This window comes from Sander lucioperca, chromosome 10 (genome assembly GCF_008315115.2).
Source record: "Sander lucioperca isolate FBNREF2018 chromosome 10, SLUC_FBN_1.2, whole genome shotgun sequence".
NCBI classification, from domain to species: Eukaryota; Metazoa; Chordata; class Actinopteri; order Perciformes; family Percidae; genus Sander; species Sander lucioperca.
In genome coordinates, this window is record NC_050182.1 from 34,000,192 (window position 1) to 34,013,138 (window position 12,947).

Genomic DNA, 12,947 nt, shown 5'->3' on the forward strand with positions numbered 1-12,947 from the left:
TCACAGGTATGGGAGCACATATACGATCACTGTTCTCACAACAAGACAGATCAATAGGGTTTTATCATGCAGTCAGTGGTAAAATTATTCTACGTAGCACATAGAATAAAAACAAGTGGATGACCAAAGATATATCAAATCTCATATATTTATTTATTACCATTACAATGACAAAATGAGTCTGCAGCAAATGTAATGGATAGATAAATTATTTTCCTCAGTCTATGGCTTTAAAAGCAAGTCTGCAAAACATACAGTATATTTGCCTCAGATGTCAATATTAATAACTACCTACTCAACAGGCTAACAACTCACCAATGCCAGATGACTGCCAGCTTGTTACACACGACACGTCAGCAGATACTGGTATTAAATAACTACTTTTCTCCACGTTCACACATGAAATTATACTTCAATATTTGAAGTTAATTATTTAAAGTTTAATCCCACTGACACATTAGGCAAAAATAGAAAAAGAGCCTATGGTCAGATATGTAATCTGACCATAGGCTCTTTTTCTATTTTTGCATGTAGTACATCACTGTAATCCATCTGAAACTACACAGTATATGATCCACAAGCAATACAAAACAAGGCAAGGAATCACACTGTTCTGCGGAAATGCGATTAAATATTTAAGGTAACATTAAACGGTTACACGCATTAGTGGCATTACATTTAGAATTGTGTTCCTTTTTATTTAGGTATGGCTAAAACCCAACAAAACCTTGCCAGTACATTCATTCTCGGTGGTGATAAAGCACTTTTGGTGGAGTATTTATCTAAAGTATAAAAGAGTATGCGATAAAAGGCTCTGGTTCTCATGTATTATGTGGAAGCTAATCAGTGAACACTGACTGCCTCTGAAGGGCCTCTCTCTCTCTCCCTCTGCCTCAAAGGTCTTAAACAGTCAAGCTTAAGTCAGCCCTCCAACTTCAATTATCCAGAAAAGTGTTTTCATCACAGTTTTGTGCTTCTTTATCAATTTGCCATCAAGATGTGACAGAGATACCTGCATCATCTGTACATCCATCTTATTCAGCCTCTCACCCTCTTTCTCTCCCTACCTTCCTCCATTCGGTGCCCATGTTAAACATCCTTGACATTTTCACGCAAAGGCACAGGGAACCACTTATTTGAATTGCTTATATGCCCACATTTTTTAATTTCCACATACATTATACATATTTTTTTTCACAACGTTCCCAAAGGACTTGCGGCGTCTGAGCCTTTATTTCACAGGTCGCTCTCATGCTACGTTTACACGTGGCCGGCTATTTTCATAAACGGACATTTCAACCTCTCCGTTTTCAAAAATAACATCGTGCCCAGCTGTCAGTTTTCAGAAAAGTGTTCGTTTACACGTACCCGGGTATATATGCCGTCAAGAGCATGCCAAACCTGTAGGTGGCAGTGTAACGACAAGCTCAAGCCCACGTTAGCCAATCAGAATCACGAAAATAGCAACAACAGCAACGAATCACTTCCTCTTTCTTCTCTTCCTCGGCTGCCTAAACCTCCGTTTGTCTCAGTTTACATGCAAACGTGCAAACAAAGTTTTCCAAAATCTCCACTCTGGCCGGAGTTCTTAGAAAGAATCGTTTTCAGAGGCGAATTCTCCGTTTGCGTGTAAACAAAGGGCACAAATGAAGGGAAATGTCTTTCAAAATAACCATGTACGTGTAAACGGGGTGTCAGTGTCCCTTAATGGCAGCAGTCTGAGTCGTTAGCTGATTACAAACATCAGAGACCACAAACACATCACAAAACACACAAACATGGCCACTGATTAGTAAGCATGACGCAGCATTTTTGCCAAGACAGTCAAATTGCAACTACAGACAGTAATATGTTGTTCGCTTGCCACTGCTGTGCCACTGTTGTAAGGCCTACAACTTTCATACAATATGGCTATTATTCAACTTTTAAATATATATATGAATTAAAACAATTATTTACGTATTTCTTACAACTTCACCTTCTTCTTACACATTTTAACCAGCAATCCAGTTTAGCTTTCACATTAGCTTTTCAAAAAAACTTTAATTATTCCACATCTTTTTTACATTAGTGTTGTTATTCACCTTATCAATGAAATTCATCCCAGTTAAAACAATTCCTACTTTCCCAACTATTCTCACTACTTCAACTTCTTCTTACAGATTTAAGCTATTAATCCAGTTTAGCTTTAGCAATTTAGCTATTCAGCATTCACACGCATTTTCTGCAGAAAACGCATTTTCTAGTTTACACTGATGTCCTGATTTCCATTTGCTTACTTCTTCTGTACACTGGTTATGTGTTAATTATTTTATCTGCTATAACCACAATATGTTTGTAATTGGAGAGTTACATTTAACAAAAACATTTTTGGTCAGTCAAGCTACATGGCCATGATGACAGCAGATTAAATAGGTGGGAAACCGAAGTATAAGGTAAACTATCATTGGGTCATGCTGTGAAAAGCAATTGCTCAGGACACAGCTAATGTTACTGGAATGAAATGCAAGCCCATTTTTGCCCAAAGTCACTGCATTAGCTACACATGCCCTAAGGCAAAATATGCACAACGACCACATAAGGTGTTAAAGACAATCACAGCACAGGCAGCAGCAAAAGGTAAGGAAAATGGCAGCATATGTTTGTCCTTCTGGCTATGAATTATGGAAGAGCTACATGTGGTCTTTGCTTTGTGGCAGAACAGGCCTTCTAAGATTCTGGGCTGTGACAGCATACACAAGCCTCATTTACAGAAACCAGAGGGATTGCATGACATCACAGACATATAATTTTAATGACCCATTATCACAGTGAAATTGCATCAGCTCTTTTGGCAGCGAGTATGCGGCTGCACCTTGGCACAAGCTGCATCCAGTACATTAGGCTTCTATCTTGGGTAGAAACTACCCGCTGTGGATTGAAAGCTGTAAGTATTGGTCACCTCAAGGGAGAAGAGAGAGGAGGAAGAGGACAAGGATATGTAACCAGCTACTTTTACTTCCAGTTTTAGCTTTTTGCTTTTTTATTTGCTTGGGTCTTTATTATCTCTTTTACTTGCTGAGTTTTGAAATTGTGTACAGTACTCTTCAGTGGTGTATCTGACAACTAGCACAAGCCATTGCACTCGCACAATGGGTACACAGAATCCCATCAACTTGAAAACCACTGGTTGTCAAATCCAGTCAATCAAGTGAGTGCTCGGCACACTCAAATTACACATCCACAGACGTGTGTATCTGTTGAGCCCCATATCAAAACACACATTCTACATCAAGGTGGGGCCAGAACAGAGTTCACAGTTCATACGAGGTTAATCACACTGAGGGTAGTGTATATACTGTAAGCTGACACAGACAGACAAGGTAATGCTTTTTGTCTGGGATGTAGCAAGTCATGTTACTACTGGGACCTTGAATTTCCCCTTGGGGATCAATACAGTATCTATCTATCTACCTACCTACCTACCTACCTACCTACCTGCCTGCCTGCCTGCCTACCTGCCTGCCTGCCTGCCTGCCAGCCAGCCAGCGTGGCCCCAGGCATAACTTCTTACTCTCCAGCGAACATCACTGATGAGTCAACAATCAGCCCCCGGGAGTCAACGTTTCTATGATCGCTCTCAGCAGCACTCCGTTTCTCTCTCCCTCTTCTCATTCCCTGTCTCGCTCATTATAACTCTCTCACTTATTATCACTCTCCATCTAACGTGTTCTCTCTGAGCCTTTCACATTCAACCAAGATCTATGTGCCTCTTTCTCATAGTTAGACTCACTCCCTTTACCTCTTGCAGTCTCCCCGGTCTCTCTCCACTCATTCTGTGTCCATCTTGTTACAGCCGAGATTTATTACTGCAATCTGTCAGTGCTCCCGTCTCGCCTCCTGACACATTTTGTGGCAACCAATATGCATATGTTGTTGTTAGTATTATACAGACACATACACTGGAGCTATAAAAAGCCTCGGGCAGATAAACAGAGGTGACTGAATGTTGTGTCTATAAAATCAAATTTACCAATGACTCATTATGAGCATCCTTCCAGTTAGAGACTACCATAGGATGAAATGCAACTTTTGCAAAGTTAACCACAATTAAAAAACATGGTTTTATAATAGTTATTCTTTCTTCTCCATAACCTTGTTAAAGTTAGTTTATGTAGTGTATATCGTGGTACTCGTGGGAGTGTTGCAAGAAGAGCCTTAGGATTTAGCTTCTATTTTCACCTTCAGTCATGAAAATGGGTTCTGACAATCATCTCAATTTTAATGAGATTTTTAGATCCACAGTTGATTTTCAAAGGTTATCTACAAAGTTGATGATAGTTGGAGCGAATGTAGCTATATCTCATTGGGGATATACGATGCACGATCCAATTCAAAACAAAAAAGCACATACTACCTTGCAAAAGGAAAAATATACATATACAAGAAATACCATGGAGGGCCCTGCTAATTGGAAGAATTTGTCTCACCTCTGAAGCCATCAAACATTCAGAAAAGAGGCTGCACCGAACAAACAAATCCTGAGGCGAAATACAAACTATACAAACTTAGGCTGAAAAAAAAAAAATCAATGTACCAATTTACCTTTACCGGTTTGGCATTTTTGTCAAAGTGTATCCACATATTTCTTTTTTCCATTTGTACAAGTGCACATAATGGAGTGTTATCTTGTCAAAATATCTCAACTGTCAATCGCCCTGTTTTTATGTTAAAAAAAAAAAAAAAGAAAAAAAAAAAAAAGCCATGCACCCGTGGAAGTGTAGGACAAAAAAAGTTACACGCTAGCCAACGGACTTGTTGTAAACAAGAGTGGATTCCTGTGGGGCAGTGTATGTCTGTATGTTTACAAGCAGTGCCCAAGGCAAATGTCGAGTGCCATGAATAATTCATCTCTTTAAAAAAGAAGCAGAATTATTTGAAATATGACTACAACCATCATTTCTGACAGAATAATTAAACATAAAAGGGCAAGACAGATGCACATTGTACCTTAACGACATTTGAATGGTCAAAGTAAAATAAGATATGCACAGCGCATAATTACAAGTGCTGAGCAACCAAGAAATGGTGGCTCACAAATGAATGAAGAGCCTTTTTAGTGACTATACTCACAGTGTGCTTTAAGCACTGATGTCTACTGCCAGCTATTTTTTTTTATTGTCATTTTTATGATCATCAACTGGAATACAGTGCATAAATGCCTCTATGAACATGTATGCGCAGGATAAAAGTAGAAACCAGGTAACCACATTGGAAATATGTCATGCAGAACGAGCATGTCCTATGCACAAACTAAAATGTATTTGTATGACTGAGGTGATGCTTCAGGCATAATTGAACTAGATTACACTGTGGCATATTATGATATTGTGGATGGATACTTGCATACATTATGTTAGTATATCAGGTGCAAAATGTGCCATGCCAAAATGTGGTCCAAAGGAACAGGTTTGTTTAATCCGTCAGTCAGAAACCATGACAGCTTGAATAGAATACAGTACATCTATACAAACCATACTATGACACCATATCCGCCAACATCAAACACATGTATAAATAAACATACAAAACTTGTTCAGCTGTCACACTCCTTTGCACTGACAACCTGTCAGAGAACCGTAATGGTCCCATGGCATGAAAATTTCACTTTATGAGGTTTTTTAACATTAATGTGAGTTCCCCCAGCCTGCCTATGGTCCCCCAGTGACTAGAAATGGCGATAGGTGTAAACCGAGCCCTGGGTATCCTGCTCTGCCTTTGAGAAAATGAAAGCTCAGATGGGCCGATCTGGAATCTTCCCTTTATGACGTCATAAGGAGAAAGGTTACCTCCCCTTTCTCTGCTTTGCCCGCCCAGAGAATTTGGCCCGAAATGAGAGAATGAGAGAGACATCATGGCTTGAAAACAAGCAAAGCATGGCAGTTGGTCAAGGCCACACCCCCACCCTCAACCTTGCCCCCCCTCTCCTCCTCAATAGCATTTAAAGCTACAGACACAGAAATGGCACATCCTAAGTAAAGCTCATTGTGGGACTGGCTCTAGTGGCTGTAATTCTGCACCAAGGGTGAATTTCGGGAAAGAGACTTCAGATACAGTATGAGGGGACCACTAAGGCCTATATAAAAGCAGCATGACATAGGACCTTTAATAACACACAGTGTAAACCTGAGCTCTTAGAAAAACTCCAGCACAAAACAGAAAAAAACAAAAGAAGGAATGTAGCTGATGATGTCATCAGTATTAGTCATTTGTATGCATGCAAAAATCTTGTAGTTAAAAAAAAAATAAAGTCTGCAGTAATAAAGGACTTGCAGAGCTTGACAGTAACAGCTTCCCCAGACAACAAGATCTGAACCACTATCAACCATTGGATTCCATCTGGTTGCCCCTGTTGGCAATCAGTTTTTACGGTTATTTAAAAAAAAAAAAAAAAAACAAGAATGCTGACTTCATTGGCTTGGTGTAAAAGGAAAAGAATAGTGCTACACTCTATTGTCATTACATTTCTTTTTCACAACCTGTGATCCAGTTATATTATCTGTGAGATAACTGGCAAGATTTGGGAAGATGGCAACATTGCACATTGTAATACGAGTTATCCTTAAAAGACTTGTCAACAGTGTTTATTATTTACTCAAATATGAAGAACACTTTCCAGCCCTGCCTTGTTTGCTGCATATCCACATATAATATAGTTGTGATATACCTGCTAAAGTACAGATCTGAATGGGCTAACAGGAGGCAATTTCCCTACTGCATTTAACTCACTAGTACAGAGCCCGTTAAAATGTGGAACGGGCGATTGCTTGGCCTGTGGTATTGCTGCTTGTAGAATTCTTCAAAACCAAATTGTACCCCAAAATTACTTACAGAAGGACCCCAAACCACTTACTCCACCGTATAGCCTACTACTGACTTACAGTGTAGGCTACGTCTACATCAGAGGAAGACATTGTAGGCCAACCTACTACTGTATTTACCTGACAGAGAATGGGGCAGATTCAGAATGTAATCACAAAATATCACAATGACAATGTGGAGTAATCAGACATTAGCGTCATGGACTCATGGCAGTGCGCTACCCACCTGGCCCGTTATGATCATGATTATGATGATAATCAGCACATATCTGCGTTCACCAACCACCAGAACTGGACCGTTTGTGTGTGTGTGTGTGTGTGTGTGTGTGTGTGTGTGTGCGGGGAGAGAGAGAGAGAGAGAGAGAGAGAGAGAGAGAGAGAGAGAGAGAGAGAGTTGTCTCGTGTCGTATGATCGTTAACGAATGTAACACATCAGCAGAGGTGTTAATTTCCATACAGCTGTATGGAAATTAACACCTCTGCTGATGTGTTAAACGTAGGTTTAGTGGCTTGACGATTAACGGTGAAGTATGGATTTGATTCGCGGGGGTATTTTGGCGAAGGTAATGTTATTAGTGTTGTAAGTTAGCAGTAGACTTAATTAACCCAACCCAGGGTGAGTCTGATGAAAACTGCTGTGTCTGCCCGGTTCAACTCTGAGATTTTCTCACATTGCACAGCGCTGTGAAGGAATAATCTCCGAGATTACGTTATGTTCTGCCAGCTAGCTTACAACAATTTAATACAATAGCAGGAGAAGAGTCAAAGGCCCTTAACGTCATTAAATTCGGCAATTGTCGTTTGTTTATTCAAAGTCAAAGACAGTCCAAAGTAGTGCTACTTTGCACATTTTTGTGGGTCTGCTGCTTTCTTCGTCCCTCTCTGTCTCTGGTCCTGCGCTGAGCTCAGTGTGAGTGGCCAGGAGCTAGAGCGGCAAAAGCCAATGCGTGCTTCTTTTACCGATGATATCTTTTGCATTTCTAATCCAAACAACGTCACACTTGGCACTGCACTTACTCGTCCCCGCAGCAAGACACCTGTCAAGATTGAAATCCACCGGACTAACGGTTCTAGAGATATGCGCATAACACACAGATAGACAGACGTTCCTGCAATTTATAGATAGATTATACTTGAAGCTACTTTGTAAATATGCAATTTAAAATAAAAAAAACATGTCTATCACTGTTAATTCTATTGTTTCATTGTTGGTGACACTAAACCACTTGTTTTTTAGTGAAATCAATCTTATGACTATCAACAATTCAAACAGCTTTCATTCTGCCAACAGCTGATGGCTGGTTGCCACTCTGGCAACCATAACTCAAACGTGATGGCAGGCGCTGTGTTGGCACTGACATCAATTATTCTAATAATAATCATTAAGAACACATGATACATTTTTTCAAATGTACTACTTCCAACTCTTAACCTGTTTAGTGTCCTACAGTGTGCTTGTAACACATTTCAAATATTAAGAACCATTTTACAATACATATATTTATACCAAGGACTGCCCTTGTAGCTACACCTAGACAGCAAAAGACATGCAACCCCCCTCCCAACTCAGGTGTAAAACCCTCAGGTCATTGGACCAGACTCATAAGATGATATTTCCCACTGACCTTTTACTGCCAGTTCAACGTGGTTGACATACTGTAATGTCTCTAAGGCTTATGGTATGCTATCGGTTATATAAGGGACAGACTAGAACACACGTTTGATACTCTACCCTAGGTGCTTACAAATTTCAATTACTTGTATACTAGACGCTGAAATGTGATTCCTGCTATCACACTGCCTATAGGCTATACTCCGCTGCCAAGCAGCTACAGAGAAAACAGAATTTATCTCCATACGGTTTTATCTGGAGGTTAAAAACACTAAAATGCTGGACTCTACATACATTACTTGTCCTTATTTTTTTTAATGTAATTTAACTCAATCATTAAGGCTATGTTTAGACGGAAATGATCTGAAGAGAAAACGCAAAAGTGGCATTGTGTTCTCACTTTTTATTCCACGTTTAGACGAGCATTATGGGGGGGGAAATGTGCATATGGTGACGCAAGTAGAGTAGAGTTGTTGTCCCAACAGTTTAAATTTACTCTACCCAAGCTGTGAATTCCAGTTGCTTTGTGTTAGACTACTACCCAGAACCATGCCACAGCGGCCTTGTTCACAATCAGTGGGACTTTTCAATGGCCTCTGTGCCTACACTCCCTGGAATAAAATCGTCAGCCCAGGTGGGAATGTTGTTTGCCGACTTGCACACTCCATTAAGCTTTTGCAGGCAGTTTAAGCAAAGGCATTTATATGCAGTATATTATAAATAAAAAAAAAGACCTGTGGGACTCCATGAGCAGTGGGAGATGGCAACAGAGGATGTGAACTGTCAGGCTGGATCATCGCACACTAATCTGTGTTTCATAAGCACAAGGCTTTACAGAATAAAAACCTCTTCCTACGATTTCTGCAGCTCTTTATGACTAACATGGAATATTGAGCAGAAGCACATCAAGGTCTTCCGGAGCTCTTTGCTGATTTATGTATATACAAAGACGCTTGTATAAACCAGTGAATTTGCTTGCTCCATCTACTGCCCACAGCCCTTCGCTGCTTGTCCTTCCTCTCCATCCTATGGTAGAGAGCATCTGAGTTGTCAACACAATCAATTTGTGTTTGCCTTGATCTTATTCTACTTTAATGCCTCTTGCTATTTTTCAGGTTGCGTTTCAAGTCATACATAAGAGTGGAAAACAGCCAGCAGCTGCCCCCTAACAGTATATTGGTATGGAATGCTAACGTGTATGTATTGATTAAATGTTATTTCATTAGACATGCACCACTGTGAGGAACAGCAATAGCCTTCACTGCCCTTTGTCTATTCATAGTGTAACCATTGGCTTGGTTCATTGTCAATTCAGTTGTTACATATGAAGCATTTATACAGGGATTGAATATTAATCAAGCAGCAGACAAGCATTTATCTGAGTGCCAATGGCCTGTAACCATCAAACGTACTGATCCAAACTAACAAAACACTGAAATCCATGAAAAAAAAATTAAGTGCAACAGGGAAATGAATTATGCAAGTCTGAACATTTTGTTTGGTAGTACTCTTGTCCATCATCAGCTTTGAGAATAAGCCTCCATTTCTTCATAGACTGTGCTCTATCATCATCATTAACTAATAATAGATAATTATCTTAGCCTCCTCCCCTCACTTCATCTTTGAAGTAAAAATATTTCTGAAAGCAATTGAACAGACTATATGTAATTAAAAAATTAAAAAGAAATCTGCAACTCTGTGAAAATATTGCTTGACATGCTTACCAAAGTCCCCAGGGACGAAGATGTCATAGACACAGCTCTGGCCTCTGGTGTAATTATGAGGGTAGTTTGGAGACAGCACAGTTCCCTCTGAACCTGTGAAGTGCCCGCCACAGGGAGCTGTGGGGACAGGAAGGCAGGCAACAAAAAAAACACAGTTACCAAATGTGAAACAACCAGCTTACAATACCTGAGGAAATTTGGCAAATAAAATGCAATCAGCAAATCCATGTTAGCTGGCACAAGTGCACAGGTAAGCAGTTCATATCACAAAATGAGATGAAAAGCCACCTTTGAACTTTCAGCTGCTGACTCATTTTGGCCAACATACCAAAATAATTTGACACTCAACACTTTGGGGACATTTTCAAAAGGAAAGTGAGCTATAAAAGGTTAGAAAAGGAAGTCAGGTGTGTTTACAGGGCTAAAACCTAAAAAAAAAGCCTTCAAAACAAGTAAAAAACACTATCAATCAACAAAACACACAATCACAAAAGTTCCACATGCCTTGACTTCATTCAGCCCATTTTGCCCAGCAGCATGTTTTGAGAAACTTGGATTTAACTTTTCAGCTGAAACAGGTTTTCAGTCAGCAGTGTAAATAAGTCAAGTTGCTCTTGTTTTAAAGTTCCTGGATAAGTATTTACAATCTTAATTGGTTGAAACATTAGAAAAGACTATCCATTCATGTTAGGGTTATGCATTAAGTGCTACTAAGCCACAGAAAGGTATGATGACTCCATCCACAAGGGGGGAAGCAACACCTGTCTTTGAAAACTATTGGCTCCAAACCAAAATCTTACCCTTGAATACTTTTACTTGCACCATCACCATAGTGTAGGCTGATATTCAACTGGCGACCAGTAGGGTTGGGCGGTAATACGGTATACCGCGGGGTCTTGAAAATAGCAACGGTATCAGTTTCAATACCGTCATTAAAAAAAATACAATGCACTTATCAGAGCATGTGAGCGGAGTGGAGCGGGAGCAGGTGGGGAGCGGGAGCGAGCGGGGAGCGGGGAGCGGGGAGCGGGAGCGAGCGGGGAGCGGGAGCGAGCGGGGAGCGGGAGCGGGGAGCGGGAGCGGGCGGGTCTTAGACAAAGCGCAGAGCGGCATTTTTAAAAGGACGGAGCGTCGCTCTATTTCCCGCTCCAATTTCGTGCCGCTCACACCACGAGTCTGAAGCATGCTCAGTCAAGCCTTACCCAGAATCCATCTGTCTTGCACTGTCATCAACAGACTATTTCCATTCAAAACTCGGCTCAATAATGGAATAGATTTTTTCCTTTTTTGGAGCAAGCGGGGAGCGATTTGAGTGGAGCGCGAAGCAAACTGCGTTGAGCGCTGAGCGATAATGAGCGGAGCGGCCTGATGTAGCTTTGAGCGGGGGAGCGGAGGGGTGAACAGTTCCGTGAGCGATGAGCTGAGATTCTCACCGCTCCACTCCGCTCATATGCTCTGGCACTTATATAGGAGACAAGGATTAAATATTAAATATCATTTATGTAATTATGTGTGGTTGTCATCACGTGACAGTGTGGAGGAGAAAGTATTTTTTTTGTAAGTTATGTTATTATTGTTTCAGTATTAGTGTTTGGTATTTAGTTTCTGAACGGTGCACAAGCCAACAGTTTGGTGACGCCGTCTGAGCCTTACGTCATAATTTTTAATTAGTCACGGTAATACCGTATACCGCGGTAAAATAGGGAGGAGGTTTGACGGTATCCAAATTTGGATACCGCCCAACCGTAGCGACCAGGTTCATCAATATAAGCTGTGGTCTGTTCTGCACCTGCGTCACATCTCAGAGTCCTATCTTAAGCTGTTAATGATGTACCTAATTTGCTAAGAGGCCCTCTAACACAGTTGCCTCAGACCTCTTGGTCCAAGCCATCAGGTGGGGGAGCCTCGACTGTAAACAAACACACACTCATTTGTCAGAGGAAAGCTGTCACCAGCTGCTCTGAACACCCTGTGGCCCACACAATGCATATGTCAATGCTGTTTCATCGAGCAGCAAGATGAACAAAAGTGAACAGAGGCACTAATGTAGAAAAATGGATCAGCAATTTATCCGCATTTGGTTGTTGGGAGTAGCAAGAGGCATGTAATCAAATATATGTGATGACGGCAAGTGGGACTGAGGCTATGTTTAGACGAAAACGATCTGAAGAGAAAACGCAAAAGTGGCGTTGCGTTCTCACTTTTTATTCCGCGTTTAGTTGAGCGTTTTGGGGGGGAACACACACACAGCACACACATGCCACACACACACACACACGCCACACACACAGTGCGTTTTTACCCTTTAGACGGGAACGCGACGGTGGATTTTAAGATTTCGGTTTTTAAGATTTCCACTCTGGAGGGTGGTTTCACTTTTCTGCATTTTTAATTCCCAAAAACGCCGTCGCCGTCTAAACGAAAGGCACATCTGATAAAATATTTTTACGTTTTCACCCACGAGCGTATTTGTGTAAACAGGGCCTGATTCAAGCTGATTTGTCAGACAGAATAGGAGCCATGGTCTGGTGCTGGGTGAGAATGCTGCTGGTGGGAATGAGGGCACACTGTACTGTCAATCCACAGCAGGTGAGAGCAGCACTACGGAAAGGAAGGGATTCTCAAGATATGCTTTAATGGTTCCATTCTGACAGGTGAGTGTAGTGCTAAGAAAAAGTGGGCACACTGTAAACCTCCAAAAATATTTTGTGTTCTGCAAAAAAGACTGATGGGTAGGAATAACCTAAATCC

The 12,947-nt window shown here is 40.9% G+C and overlaps 1 protein-coding gene across 2 annotated transcripts in view; it reads right to left on the reverse strand.

Moving 5' to 3' along the window:
* The window catches only part of LOC116035265 (CUB and sushi domain-containing protein 3-like), a 269,787-nt gene that overhangs the window by 133,175 nt on the left and 123,665 nt on the right, over window positions 1-12,947 (reverse strand). For both annotated transcript variants that reach the window (XM_031278268.2, XM_031278267.2), the window contains exon 31: window positions 10,197-10,313. In XM_031278268.2, the coding sequence (XP_031134128.1) occupies window positions 10,197-10,313 (117 nt within the window). The remainder of the gene's footprint in view (window positions 1-10,196; window positions 10,314-12,947) is intronic.